The sequence below is a fragment of the Apaloderma vittatum genome, unplaced genomic scaffold (genome assembly GCF_000703405.1).
Source record: "Apaloderma vittatum isolate BGI_N311 unplaced genomic scaffold, ASM70340v1 scaffold36520, whole genome shotgun sequence".
Taxonomy (NCBI): domain Eukaryota; kingdom Metazoa; phylum Chordata; class Aves; order Trogoniformes; family Trogonidae; genus Apaloderma; species Apaloderma vittatum.
The window spans coordinates 40,022-53,436 of NW_009693566.1; the positions used below are offsets into that span (position 1 = coordinate 40,022).

At 43.3% G+C, this 13,415-nt stretch overlaps 2 protein-coding genes across 2 annotated transcripts in view; one reads left to right on the plus strand and one right to left on the minus strand.

Annotated features, from left to right (window-relative positions):
- Positions 1–4,989, plus strand: part of ABCC3 (ATP-binding cassette, sub-family C (CFTR/MRP), member 3) — a 32,812-nt gene extending 27,823 nt beyond the window's left edge. The window contains exons 25-30 of the mRNA XM_009879197.1: positions 730–831; positions 1,828–1,974; positions 2,912–3,070; positions 3,447–3,613; positions 4,009–4,203; positions 4,881–4,989. Coding sequence (XP_009877499.1) covers positions 730–831; positions 1,828–1,974; positions 2,912–3,070; positions 3,447–3,613; positions 4,009–4,203; positions 4,881–4,989 — 879 coding nt within the window. The remainder of the gene's footprint in view (positions 1–729; positions 832–1,827; positions 1,975–2,911; positions 3,071–3,446; positions 3,614–4,008; positions 4,204–4,880) is intronic.
- A 3,240-nt stretch (positions 4,990–8,229) lies between these two features.
- Positions 8,230–12,520, minus strand: LOC104281267 (ankyrin repeat domain-containing protein 40-like; the record flags this gene model as incomplete). Its single annotated transcript, XM_009879208.1, has 4 exons — positions 8,230–8,501; positions 9,797–9,978; positions 10,856–11,329; positions 12,372–12,520. Coding segments are annotated over 4 exons (946 nt in total), but the record flags the coding sequence as incomplete, so codon positions are not given.
- Between the last annotated feature and the right edge of the window lie 895 nt (positions 12,521–13,415).

The following is a 13,415-nucleotide window of genomic DNA, read 5'->3' on the forward strand; positions in this document are numbered from 1 at the left end:
TAAATAAGGAAATAATATAAATGAGTTGTGGGACAGCAGGAAGCAGTAGAGACTTACACTGAATGCTGACAGACTATCAGCAAGCTCACATGCGGTAGGACTTCAGGGCGCTTTGGGAACATCAAGGTTGTGCTGCACCCCGGTGTCGCTGGCAGTGGCAGGGAAAGGAGCACGAAGCTCGGGAAATGTGAGGTGCCCCCACCAAGAACAGGTCATTTGAGCAGCGTGGGCTTAACGTGTCCTGCGTCATGCCTGCACATCTGTGTGTCCACACAGCACATCTGTGTGTCCAGGTGATCACAGGTGGATCAATAGGATTCATAAACAGGCAGGATAAGCTGTGCTCACCCAGGCTGTGGACAGTTCAGCAGATTTAAGGGCCTCGCTCTTGCCAGACATTTTTAGCTACCGTGAGTGTGCTGGATTGCTGTTAGCAATTTTCCAATGCGACCCATGGCTAGGGGAATGACTTCCAACCAACTTTTTTGGGAGGGCCATTTGTTAAATCACTGTGGGAGTCGTGATTCTTCATGTGAGCACCCGATTATCTGTAGATTTTCTGTAGATGTCCTGTCCCAGTAACTGTATTAATGTCAACACAAAGGTAATTATTCCATTTGTCATACCAATGTGAATCTATGTCTCAACAGCAGTGGCTGTTCTTGTTGTTATTACTACTAAATCTGTCGTTCCTCTGTGGGTGATGTTTTCTTCCTTATCTTCTCCAAGGTGACCTTGTCTCTGAATTGGATGGTCCGAATGACTTCTGAACTTGAAACTAACATCGTGGCTGTTGAAAGAATAAAAGAGTATTCAGAAACTGAAACAGAGGTCAGCTAACAAACGTGAAGCGTGCTTATCAACAAGCGTGGTGAAAATTTAATGCTCACATTTACATGGTCTTCCTTTAGACTCTTGAGAGACAGTTCCTGCTCTGAGAGTGTTGTCATTTAACCTGAGCAAATGTCACGCTCTGAACTGCAATTTGTGCTATCATAGCTCCAAATTATTACTGCTGTCATGCAGCCTGTGCTTAGCATCTCATTTTCTGCTCCTGTGAGTGGCTATAGCACAGGACAGATGAGTTTCACTGTTAGAATATCGCTCCCGTTGGGTTTAAAGCGTTTGATGCATCATCTTACCTGCATGGATGGTGCTGTGATCCTGCTCGTGAGCACAGCTGCGGTACGATTATCAGCCTGTGCACATGTTCTCAATAGTATTTCTGTTTGATCGGCTTAATCAGTCCTTGTCTCCCACGAGAGAAGAATATCTCTAGAACAGTGTACAGCCTAATCCAGGAAAACCTCCCAGTCGCTTACCTTTGTTGCCAGAGTCTTTCAAAGGTGGCTGATGGAGCCATGCTGGGAAATCTGCTGCTCTGTGGGCACACGGGGTTTTGTTAGCGCTGTGTACATGTTGGGAGACTAAGAATTAGGAAATGGAGGATCTGAGAGCTGCCTGTACGGTTCTGGAGATGGAGTATTTCATCTGGAACCCAAAAAGGTGGTTGGATACATGTTATAAACTAGAGCTTGAGCTGGGTGAAACAGGCAGTGTTGTATTAACGGGAAAAGTGTTAATTTGTATCCATGGAGGATTTGCCCCTTTCTGCTCAGACTTTTTTTCTGTAAACTTCCCAAGGAAGACCAAAATGGGTGGATATTTATGAACTCATGTTTCTTCCCCCATTATTATAAATGTATTTGATAAGGGAGATTTGATTTATCAGGTATGTTAGTAGTAACCCACAAATGTTAATGTTTGAGTTGGAATTAATTTTTCCTAAACCTATATTGAAGCAAGTGTGACTTCTGTTTCCCTTAGGCTCCCTGGACCATTGAGGGCAAGAGTCCCCCAGAAGACTGGCCATCCAAGGGGGAGCTGGAGTTTGTGAATTATTCAGTGAGGTACAGGAAGGGCCTGGATCTGGTGCTGAAGGGTCTAAACCTCCAAGTGCGCGGTGGAGAAAAGGTGAGTTACCAGCCGCGCGTTGTTGCTAGAACTTTGCTCTGGGCCTCCAGTGACAACCGCAGAGTAAAGGACAGGGTGGTGTGGAGACCTACTCAGGCTGACATCGCAGGAGCCAGCAGTGATGACGACGGTGTCGGTGCGCCAGCATTTTCCAGGCTGGCAGCAGTGGGACCAGGTGCACGGGGCTTTCTGGACTTTCCAAGTGAGGCTGGCAACAGGCTACCCCTACACCGCGTAGGAGGCACCGGTGCGAGTGACAAAAATTCAGTGACAAGAATGCTTTCCTGAAGCAGTGCAGATGGGAGAAGGAATTCCAGCTTTTTCCCCTCCTTGGCTTTCCCTGTGAAATTTTTGGCATGGAAGGAAATTAGATTCTTTGCTTCCTTAATCAGGAAATCGACTTTCTTCTGGGAGATTCACTTCTTCACGCTTCAGTTGAAAGTTCTGGGATTTGTGTGCCGGTGACAGAACAATTAGCATGGGGAAGTCCTCCATTTAACAGGCTGTTATTTAGAGAAGAGAGTTATCCTTACACCAAGCAGACAGGATGACAGCCGCCTTCTGGAATGGAGATACTGTACTTACTGTGAAATCTGAATTGCCCTCTGAAAAGCCTTTATATCTTGTCCGTGAGTGATTTGCCTCCTAGACCGCACTGCAGCTAAGCACCCCAAGTTCTGTAGGGTGGCTCAAGGCCTGTGTACATATTTAAATGCAATATCATTCAATTTATGGGAATGGCAGTATATACGTTGCAATGTATGAAAGGGGGTTCTAGGGAAGGATCGCTCTGTTCTTTCTTAGATTCAGATATTGTGTCAAACCTCTTAGAGGAATCTTGGAGGTTTGTCTGGGTTTGGGTGTTTTTGTTGTTGTTGCTGGGTTTTGTTTTGGTTTTAACTATATGCTTTGTTTTTAAACCTGCAATTTATTGTAGATTGGAATTGTTGGCAGAACGGGAGCGGGGAAGTCCTCCATGACGCTCTGTCTCTTTAGGATACTGGAAGCTGTAAAAGGGGAAATTAAAATTGATGGTGTGAAAATTTCAGAGATTGGTCTCCATGACCTTCGATCGAGGCTCACAATTATTCCTCAGGTACTGTTTCTGTGTATCACAACAGAAGAAGTATCTCTAACAGCTTAGCAAACCGTAAATAATGGTTTATCCACAGAGGAAAATGCTTTGTTACACTCAGAAACTTGTTTCAGGGAAACAAGCTATTTATGCTTTAAGTGGTCCTGTACTGCCACCTTATAAGCGGATGCTGGGTGATAAAACAGGATTTAGGATACAGCATCTTTACAGCTGGAACTGGAGTTTTAAGTGTGTACAATGTAATGTATTTTCAGAGTGGATGGGGTTGGGAGGTGGCCTCCCTGCAGTGCAATGGAGACTTCAGAGGAGGAGCTCAGAATATCTGTACTTAAAACAGCTAAAGCCCTTGTCTAATGAAAGTTGGTTTTATATTCAGGATCCTGTTCTCTTTTCTGGAACACTGAGGATGAACCTGGACCCCTTCAATAAGTATTCGGATGAAGAAATATGGAAAGCTCTTGAGCTGTCTCACCTGAAGAGGTTTGTCAGCAGTCAGCCATCCATGCTGGACTACGAATGCACAGAAGGTGGAGAAAATCTGAGGTGAGGAATGCTTGGACTAGAAACGGACACTGAGCTTTCAGCTGCAGCAGTGAGTAACACCTGAGCACAGGTGTGCACTGCAGTCTGTTGTGTCTGAAATTATTTACCACCCTCTCCTGTTTCAAGAAAACAACTAAGGCTCAAACATTTGCTTCCAAGGGGGCATTTGGTGGGTCTGTGAGTGCTGGGTCAGGCAGTGAGTGAACACATCCGCTAAAAATAGCTGAGTAAAGCTGCAGTAGGGATGACAGACCAGGCTGTTTGCTAAATGCTACTTTTTTTTTTATTTGGTAACTTTACTTGATGAGTAATCTACTCTAACACAAGTGATTCTGAGCACTGGAGAGATAAGGGCCGTGGGGCCTCGTTTGTGAAAGCCCCATCTCTGTTTGCAGCATTGGCCAAAGACAACTCGTCTGCCTGGCGAGAGCGCTGCTTCGCAAGACGAGAATCTTGATCCTCGACGAAGCGACAGCGGCAATCGATCTCGAGACAGATGATCTTATCCAGACGACAATTAGGATCCAGTTTGAAGACTGCACGGTGCTGACGATAGCGCACAGGCTGAACACTATCATGGATTACACGAGGTAAAAAAAAAATCTCTTAATGGTGCGTAGGGGGGTTCACTGGTTTACTGCGTATGTGAAGTAGCGCTTAAAAGGATCTGGTTTGTCTCTGGTAAGTCACACTGATGCTCTTGTCAGGTTGTACGTAAGCAATGACGTTTAAGCCATATGATCCCAGAATATCTGGACCCAACTTTGCTTCTGTTGGCGTAAAACCCAGTTTCTATATTCATTATCTAGAGCTGTGCAAGAGACACTGCCCAGTTGCACTAACAGCGCTGTCAGCAAGTTTTTGTAACTAGCAGCTGCTCTAACTTTTTCGCTAACATCATGTCCTATTAATTACTTTAAAATACATTACTACACTTCACGAGCTTTTATTTCCTTGGCTTTCTGCTACTATATTTTCAATTCCAGAACCACCAATATTGACACTTCTGCGTTTTTTGTTGTGTGGGGTTTTTTTTTTCCTCCTTATTACTCCTGGGAGACAGTGGCTGTCCTGTACTCTTTTAAATCAAACAGCAGCTGAGACAGACTGTTTATTGTGTCGTGTTTCAAGGTGTGAAAATAATTGAACCAAGCAAAGGCAGGGCAAAGATTAGAGCAGTTTGCTTTGTGACGAAAAGGGGTATCGCGTTTCTTACACAGAATTCTCTGACGTGTCTCCCCCCGCCACCACCTTTTGTTTTGCACAGGGTTCTTGTTCTAGACAACGGCACCATAGCTGAATTTGATACACCAGCAAACCTTATAGCCTCAAAGGGTGTTTTCTACAGTATGGCCAAAGATGCTGGACTAGCATGAAAAGAAGACCCCTTGGGGTTTTTTTGGGTTTTTTTGTTTGTTTGTTTGTTTTGTTGTTTTTTTAAAAAATATTACTGACTTGCCACGAAAGTGACTTGTGAATGTACTGTAATTTACAAAACAGCTTTTGTAGTAGACTAAACTTGTGATATGTGAACAAAATATTTTACAAGGATCAGAAAGTTGATTTTATATTTTTAAATATTTTCTATATGCATAAAATATTTTATATGCTTTTTTTTTCCCCCAAAGAATGCCAAACATTCTGCCAAGAAAACCTATGTATCGCAGGGCAGTATGTACTGTATTCAGGTTTACAATTAGTAAATTATAATAATGGTACAAAATACACCTGGTTTGTGTGTTTTCTGCATGAGGCTTCACTGAAGTGGAAAGGCAGGCCTAGTTAGGCAGCAACGCAGCTGAAAAATAGTGAAATAATGTGTAATCGCTGAGTGTTCCTTTTGATATTTCCCCAGGACAAGGGGGTTGAATGCTCTGGCCTCGGCGCTGTGAGCTATCCCAGGACCTTTGGTATCCCTGCCCAGGGTAACTTTAGCGTTGTAAAATTCCTCTGCAGCGTAAGAATTACGAGTAACATGTATTTAAAACTAAAGCTACAGATGGCTTAATGTAAACCATTAACTTCACCGTCTCTATCAATTCAGCAGACTCCACATAAGCCTGCAGGGACACGACTGGCACAGAAGTGCCGTAATTTTCCTGTATCTCCCCTGTGTGAAGTCACTGTAAGTCCCCACTTACGCTGCACATGCACGCTGTGCAGATGTGGCTATAATTTATCTAATTCGGCACTTAATCACCTGAAATAATGTGTGATTTGCTTTGCAGAAATAACTATCTACCTTATTATTGATAACCAAGCCTCCTCAGGTAAAAGGGGCTGTGTTTAAACAACATTTGCTGCTAGAGTCTGAGGGAACATCTTTCGCCTTAGCTGTTCACTTCCTACACCAAGCACTCTAGAAACCTACACGGCAAGATGAAGTTCCTACATTTTTCCACAAGTTTGGGTAAAAAACAGTGAGAAGACAAAAATCCTCATTTATTAATTCTTACAAATGATACATCTTAAATAGAAACAAGAACCTGCAGCCAAGCATTCATTTGGCATTAACATTTCATAGAGCAGAGCACAAAGTAATGAATTATTTATCGTACACAGTTACGAAACAATTACACGCTGATCAGCTTGTTAGAAGCGTTAATAATATCTTCTGTGTATAAACTGCATAGGGTGTAAAAATACTCCTCGGAATGCACAGAGAGCGGTCAGCGTCTGTGCAAGATAATCAGTGCAACGGGGGAGTCACCAACGCAGTAGCTGAGCTTTTCTCTAGTAGGTCTGACTGGTCCGGCCTCGTACTTGCATGGATTTAGCTGGCAGCCGGTGCCTAAACCCTGCGTGTTCCAGGGCCAAAGTGCGATCCGAGGAACAACCCTTATTCCGTTACGCAGCAGTTAAGGGAGCACCAGCCACCCCAGGTACAAACCCGATACTGCCAGCACCCCGCACCACACCTGACCGCCAGCGTTTCTCCCAAGAGGCTATTTTGTGGTGACAAAATGTTCTCCTGCCAGCCTTAGGAGACCAAGTGTCGGTCTGCTCAATGGCACACGGGGAACTGGGGGGTTCGCACGGATCTGAGCTTCCAGGTGCGCGCTGGACATCCGACCACAAGGCAAAGCGCGAGAGGGCTCCCTCTTGGGTGCTCGGTCCCTCCGGCAGAAGCAGCAAAGAACCAGTCACTGGATGAGAAAGAGAGAGCGCGAGTCAATTCGGGTCCCGGTTCCGATTGTGTTAGCTGGAATAGAAGTGACTGTGCTGACCACAGGGGAACAACGAACTTCTTTGCCTGCCCCAGCCTCTGTGAAAGGAGGTGTTGGTGGATCCTTAAGGCCACCCAAGGGCCCTCACCTGCGGCGGCAGGAGCTTCACCTTGAGTTCTGGCCTCAGCGTTGCCTCTGGCTCACGTGGGGGGCTGCCTGCCCAGCTTCCTACTCCCAAATCCCATCTGCAGGTCCACACACATTGTAGGCGACCTGGGCTGGAAGTTCTTAGACAAAAAGATGGCAACATCCTTTGGCTGCTGCAGTTTCCAGCGAAACCGGGGAGGGGAAGGCCGGGGGAAGATTGAGAAAATGAGGGAAATTCGGTCCACTTTGGTACGTTCTGTTTGCCTGTTACATCTCGTACTTCGGTTCATTCAGCTAATTCACAGCATTTACAGTTATGTTACCAGAACAGAACCCTTCCTCAAATGCAAATGGTTGAGTAAATACTAAAATCCTAAAAAATTAGATAAAACTCATCTCTTAAATACTTTTCAATTTATTTAATCCAGTAGTAGTCCAATTCTGACTTTTAAGTAACAGGAAAGGTTTGGGTTGGTTTTTTTTCAGTAAACAACGTGGGTAAACACAAATCATTGAGGGAAAAAAAAGAAAATACATTGCATAGGAACATCGAGGTTTAATATCAGCCCAGAAAGTCCTGGGCATTTCACTAGTTTCTTTTTACATAGGCAACTTTAAGGGTTCGAGACACAATCTTTCTCAGGAATGTAGAGGTAAAAGGAAAACAAAATTACAGCTTTTGTGCTTTTAAAAGGGGAAAATAAAGCAGCATTGGAGAGACATGTTGTCAATACAATAACAAGAAAAAGTATTTTCAACTGCATATGTCAATACTATATATTGACAGACAACAATAAACGGTATTTTGGTTGAGAGCATATTTATGATTTGGATAATTACTATCGGTTTTTTATTTTCAACCTGAGAAATAGGGAAAAGTGTAAACAAGGATTAAGAAATCACAGGTAATAAGTCACTTGACAGTATTTAAACTAAACACAGCTTTGTGCTTCTTCCTCAGACTTGAACCCTTCTGGTTTGTTTTTTTTTTTTTCTTTCTGAATAAGATGCAATTTAGAATACACAATCTAAAAAGTGAATGTTAATAGTAACAGACTCGGTACAAATATTAAATGGACTTCATGGCAGGTTCTTTAGCTTGAGTATCTCTGCTATTTACAGCAAACAAATTAGAACAGTTTAAGGTAAGCCTTTCCCTGAGAGCTGCTACCTCTGCAGTATTTCAAGATTATCTTTTGTAAGAAGTGTTGCGTTAACAGATATTTCTACCAATACTTTCTTTGCATTAAGCTACTTTCACATCAGACCCATTACTCTTAGATTAACTAAAGGCTGTAACTGTGCATAATGACTTTAGTTTATTTCAAGTTAACAAAATAGACTTTTTCATATCGTTAGCCCTTATAGATACTCTATTTCAAACTTAATTTTTAAATGAGAGATACAAATCTTTTGCTTTATTCTTTAAACAATTAATATGTAAGTTCTGATGCCTTCTTGTTATAACCACTCTGTTCAGAAAGTGTTGGGACTCTGAAAAGCAAGTTTTTGTCGCTTACTGTTAGAACAAGCTCCAGTTCTTGGAAATCCTGTAGTCTTGCAACATCTTTGTCCTTTAAATAAATACAATACGTTGTTAGGTCATAAATTGCCCAGTGAATTTTGCAGAGGTAAGTTAAAATAATAGGCTCATGCTAACACAAGGCATATGACGATTCTTTAGAGTAAACCAGGAAGCAGGCATCCTGCTGCATCTTGTATTTACCCTGTCACCTCATCAGCTACTTGCTTAAGTCTATTTTTAGAAGGAACATGACACTGATGGCGAGCGATCAGTGGAATTACACTTGTAAAGATCTACTGCATGCCACCCCCAACTCCTCTTTTTCTCCCCCTCAGTAGCTCTTAGAAGCTCATGAATTGATTCTTGCATCCACCCAAGAAGGTCCCACACGCAGCTTCCTCTGGAGCAACCCCCTTGCTTTGGCAAGGTCTGCAGAGAGCGGTGGAAGTCACCCTCCCACGGTGCAAGCTCGAGCTCTGACCCCCTCTGCAGCAGCTCTCTGCTGCTAAACAGCATTAAAGAGAATTAGTTTTGTATCAGCTCAAGGAACAAGAAATGTCCTGCAGTCCTACCCAGAGAGCCTGAAGTAATTAGAGCTGGAAATAAAAATCAGTCCTTTCAACAACATCCTAAGTTGGCAAGTGACAGAATTGCTTGTCTTCTTACCCCTCCCCAACTTCTTGACTAACAAAGAGTAAGTCATCCTATAGTCAGTGAAGATGCAGCACAGTGAAGCCTGTTAATCTAGTACTAATCAGATTAGCTCCACGACTGACACCAACAATGCTCCAGAGGGATCTGCGAGTGAAAGAAAGGTCAACGGTGAATCAGTAGAACGGGTCAGCAGGTTCATTTTCTGTTTGCTGCACAGGTAAATGTTGCTGAAGTGAAAAGGCAGTTACGTTCAGAAACCCGCACACAGAGTAATTCCCAAACGCCTTTCTGGTTTTTGAAAGGACTGCATTCAGTCCTCGCTGCTGAGCAAAGGAGCAAAGCTCTTGTGAGTCCTGCAGGCCTTTAAAATGCTGATGACAGGTCCCAGAGGTGTGGTACCGCACTGAATTTAAGAATGTAGTAGAGAAATCGGGTATTAATTGGGCTCGACACCAAATATTTATGAAAGGAAATGATCAAGAAACCTGAGAACCTTCTTACTAAAAAAAACCCCTAAACCCTAAAAAACCCTAAACAACTGCCAAGTGCTGAAATTTGACAGAAGGTTTTTCTTTTCTTTTTTTTTTTTCAACATGGGCCTATGCAGGTGACCAATAAATTATTCCTTTTTAATGGTAACCTAAAGACCTTTTTTGTAAGTTACTGCACTTCAAAACTGAGAGTTCTTACCTTTCTTAACATTGTATTTGGTAATTTTCTGATCTTCTGTACGTGCTCAGGATTAACACCCAGCTCACGGCAACTCACTCGGAGCAGTTCCTTGTAGGTCAGTTCTTGTCTATCCAGTTCAATTTCAATGAAGTCATTTTCTCTAAGATTCGGGTTTTGTATTCTAACTTTAAGCACCAGTTCTGTTAGAAATAGGAAGTTACATTAGTGGGCAGATGTATAAAGGAATTGGAAAAGATATCTGTATATTAACTTCCAATATTTCTACACTCTCTTAACATTCTTTGAATCATCTGTAACAACAGAAGAATCCTCAGAAAGTGAACAACTGGACTTATATGACCACGATTTTCATTAGATTGACATTCATCAACCTATATGAAAAAAACATTACAAATCTAATACTCTGTGTGTGTGTGTATGTATTTATGAACCTCTCTGTGAATACTCACCTTACTGGCTTTAAGCTAACTTAAACCCAGACTACACTGGTTATCAATTTCCTAAGTAATCCAACATTGCTTTTGTTGGGTTTTGCTTCTTTTGGGCATCGTTTCCATTGTTATTGCTAATTCTTGGTATCAGAACACCTTTTATTTCGAGAACGGAATTCTGAATTGAAACTGAAATTCCAGGTTTCCCTGTCTGAGCAGGCAAAATTTCCCTGCAGAAATGGCAGATGGTGGAACAGTTCACCTCAAGACTCAGGTCTGAAGACGGAGGCACGCGAGGTTCTCTCCTGGGCTCACTGGCTGCGCGCTGACGTTCTTTACTTGAAGCTCGCAGCGTGCTATTTAGACAATTAGATTACCCTGGTGTCTGTACGCTTTTAGAGCATGAGACAAATGTTTCACCAATATTTTCGTAACAGTTCCAGCAGAAGCAGGCGATCTGCCTCCTGCCTCTTTAATTCCCTTCAGATGTTTCCTAACACCCAAGTATAGGAACCTGAAAATCTCCAGGAGTGCTGTGAACACGTGTAACCCTGATTAGTGTATTTTCACTGACCGAGACGACAGAAGTTCTAAGACAAAAGTGAGAGAGGACTTTCACCGTTACCTTGCATATTAAGTGGAAAAGCTCCTGTGAAGAAAACCGGCTGGAATGCTGGCACCGGCCCTGGGCAGGAGCCGTTCTCCTGCTGAGGCACGGACTGATTTGATCCAGCTGGTGAAGGGGAGCTTCTGCTCCAAGACACCGAGCCCTGGTAAAGCGGAGCCCTCGGAAGGAGGGGTTGTGCGTGCGGCGGCACCGAGCATCCCCGGGGCAGGGATGGGCCTCCGGGACCAGCCACCGTCTCGAGAGCGGCGCTCCTGAGCTGGAACGGCGCCCGGGCGCAAGTCTCCACGTCAGGTAAGGAAGAAGAGTCGGGGTCTTGCAGGTCTAAATGTGAGATACTCCCGTTCACGGAGGGGTCTGGGATACTGTCACTCATGGTGTTATAAACGTACGGGAAAGGTGGGTTGGCCAGGTAATTGGGGATGATTGGCAGATCTGAATCTTTCTTTAAGTCCGGGAGTTCGCCATCTTCCACTGTAAAACAAACAAAAGAACAGTCTCCAAGACTGGTTTGAGGGTGGGGAGGAAAAAAGAAAAAGAAAGAAATACTGCTATTGCACTATAGGATATTTTTCCCCTTTTATTTATTTATTTGTATTTTAAGTGAAGAGAGTAGAGGGCTAAAAGCATCACAGGTTAAAAAATGAATCAAGAAGCACTATACATTTTTTTTCCCCCCTACAGTAAAGAGAGCTGTGCTCAGGTGTTGCAATACCATAAAAGCAGAGTCTGATTCTAGTAATTCTGGAGGTGGTGCTTCCTTTTAAGCACTGCAATCCGTTTGTGTTGTTTTAACCTGTAGCCAGCACGTTGCAGCGTGGTCTCTGGCAGTATAATGCTCTCGTCTTCATAATGTATAAGGCAATGAAAAACAAAGGGGAATATGTTGTTCGATATTAAGGCGGGGGATAAAGAGAAAAGAACACGCAGTACTGGGAGAGCTGAAACATCACCAGTTCAACTGGAAGACAATAATGAAAACAAAGCCAGACCAGAGAATAGGAAAGAAGTGGTTAATCGACCACATTTCAAATTACTTATCACCTCTGGCGGCAAAGCCTATCCCGCTCCAACGGTTACCAAAACACGATAAAAATGCTCAACCAATGCCCTTAATGAGCTGTTTCTCTGGGCTGCTAATTTTCCATTTATTCAACAGAGTGTCTAAGCTCCACCGTGTATCTAAGCTCCACAGAGCATCAGGAAAATGAGGTGTTGCTCATGTAAGGGCTTCAGGCAAACCTGAGATAATTTCTCCTGTTGTTCTTTTGAAAATCGGAAGCTGCATCCATCACTGGTTTAATTGGGGCATTTTTCACAATAGAGTTTTTCCGATTTTTCAGTGTTTAGAAAAAAAGTTTGGCTATCTGGATTTCTCATCAAGTAAACATTCTAGAAATCAGGGCACAGTTGTTCCTAGAACACCACGGTAATCTTTACAGGCAAAATAAAGATGGGAACACACGTGCTTTTATCTGCCTTTTACTACAGTCGTGCGCATAGCCGACAGATTTACCTCCCAACATCTTCCTTATCTCTGTTTTTGATGTTAACTGGGCCGGTCTTTCTCCTTTCTTGGTGAGGATCTCCTTGTCGGCACCGGCGTGCAGCAGGTGAGCCACCACCGGAGCATGGTTCCGTTTGCACGCCCAGTGCAAACAAGTCCTGCACGGGGAAAATGTTAACATGGTTTGAAATCCTGAATTACTGCAGATTCATTTCCACTCATCCTTACCACCCGTGAGAAGAACAAGACCTAGTGCATGTCTAACATAAAAAAGGTTTTAATTGCAAGCTCTCTTGGAAATTCACACTGGTTTTGGAGCCTGCAGTGACACCTGCTGATCTAGTTTTCCCTTGCTCTTGATACCAAGCTAACCACAGCAGTATTTTTGAAGTTTAAGATCTTTTCAATATGTCATTTATTAGGCTACTAACTCCTCTGGAAAATCAAATACAAATAGCAGGCTTGTGTATGCTCTTTTAATCTTTGAAAGAAGGAGTTGTACTTAAGATACTTTTTTGTGTGTGTGTGTGTTTATGTGAACCAATAGGGATACTTGGCTAGGAAGCTATTTTTACTCTTTAATTCATGCTGTCAGCACAATGACTTCCACATTTCTGAAAGTAAACAATGTTTAAAATCCTGCAGGTGTAGTTTCTAAGCACATTTCTTTGCTCAGTTGCTCTTTGCTGCACGTGCAGCCCCTGAGGTTTGATCTGCAGATGAGTTATCTGCAATCAGATTCTGAAACAAGCCCCATGAAACTCAGACCAGGTTTGTTCAAGTTTTTTGTGCACTGTGGTCTGGACTTTTCACAAATATCTCCTTGCAAAATGAGTGTGAACAGCCTGTGTGAATTTGGAAGTAGCGCACTGCGACGTTGTAAACGAGTTTGGACCAAAGCAGTGGGGAAAAGCTCAGACAGCAGCGGGGCCGTGTGTGATCCGAGCCTGAGATCTGCAGGTTTAGTTTGTAGGGAAGGCAGGAGAGCCTCCAGAGCATCGGCCACATTTCAGGATCCATCCCGGCCACTTCACGTGGTCTCACGCAGCGAGG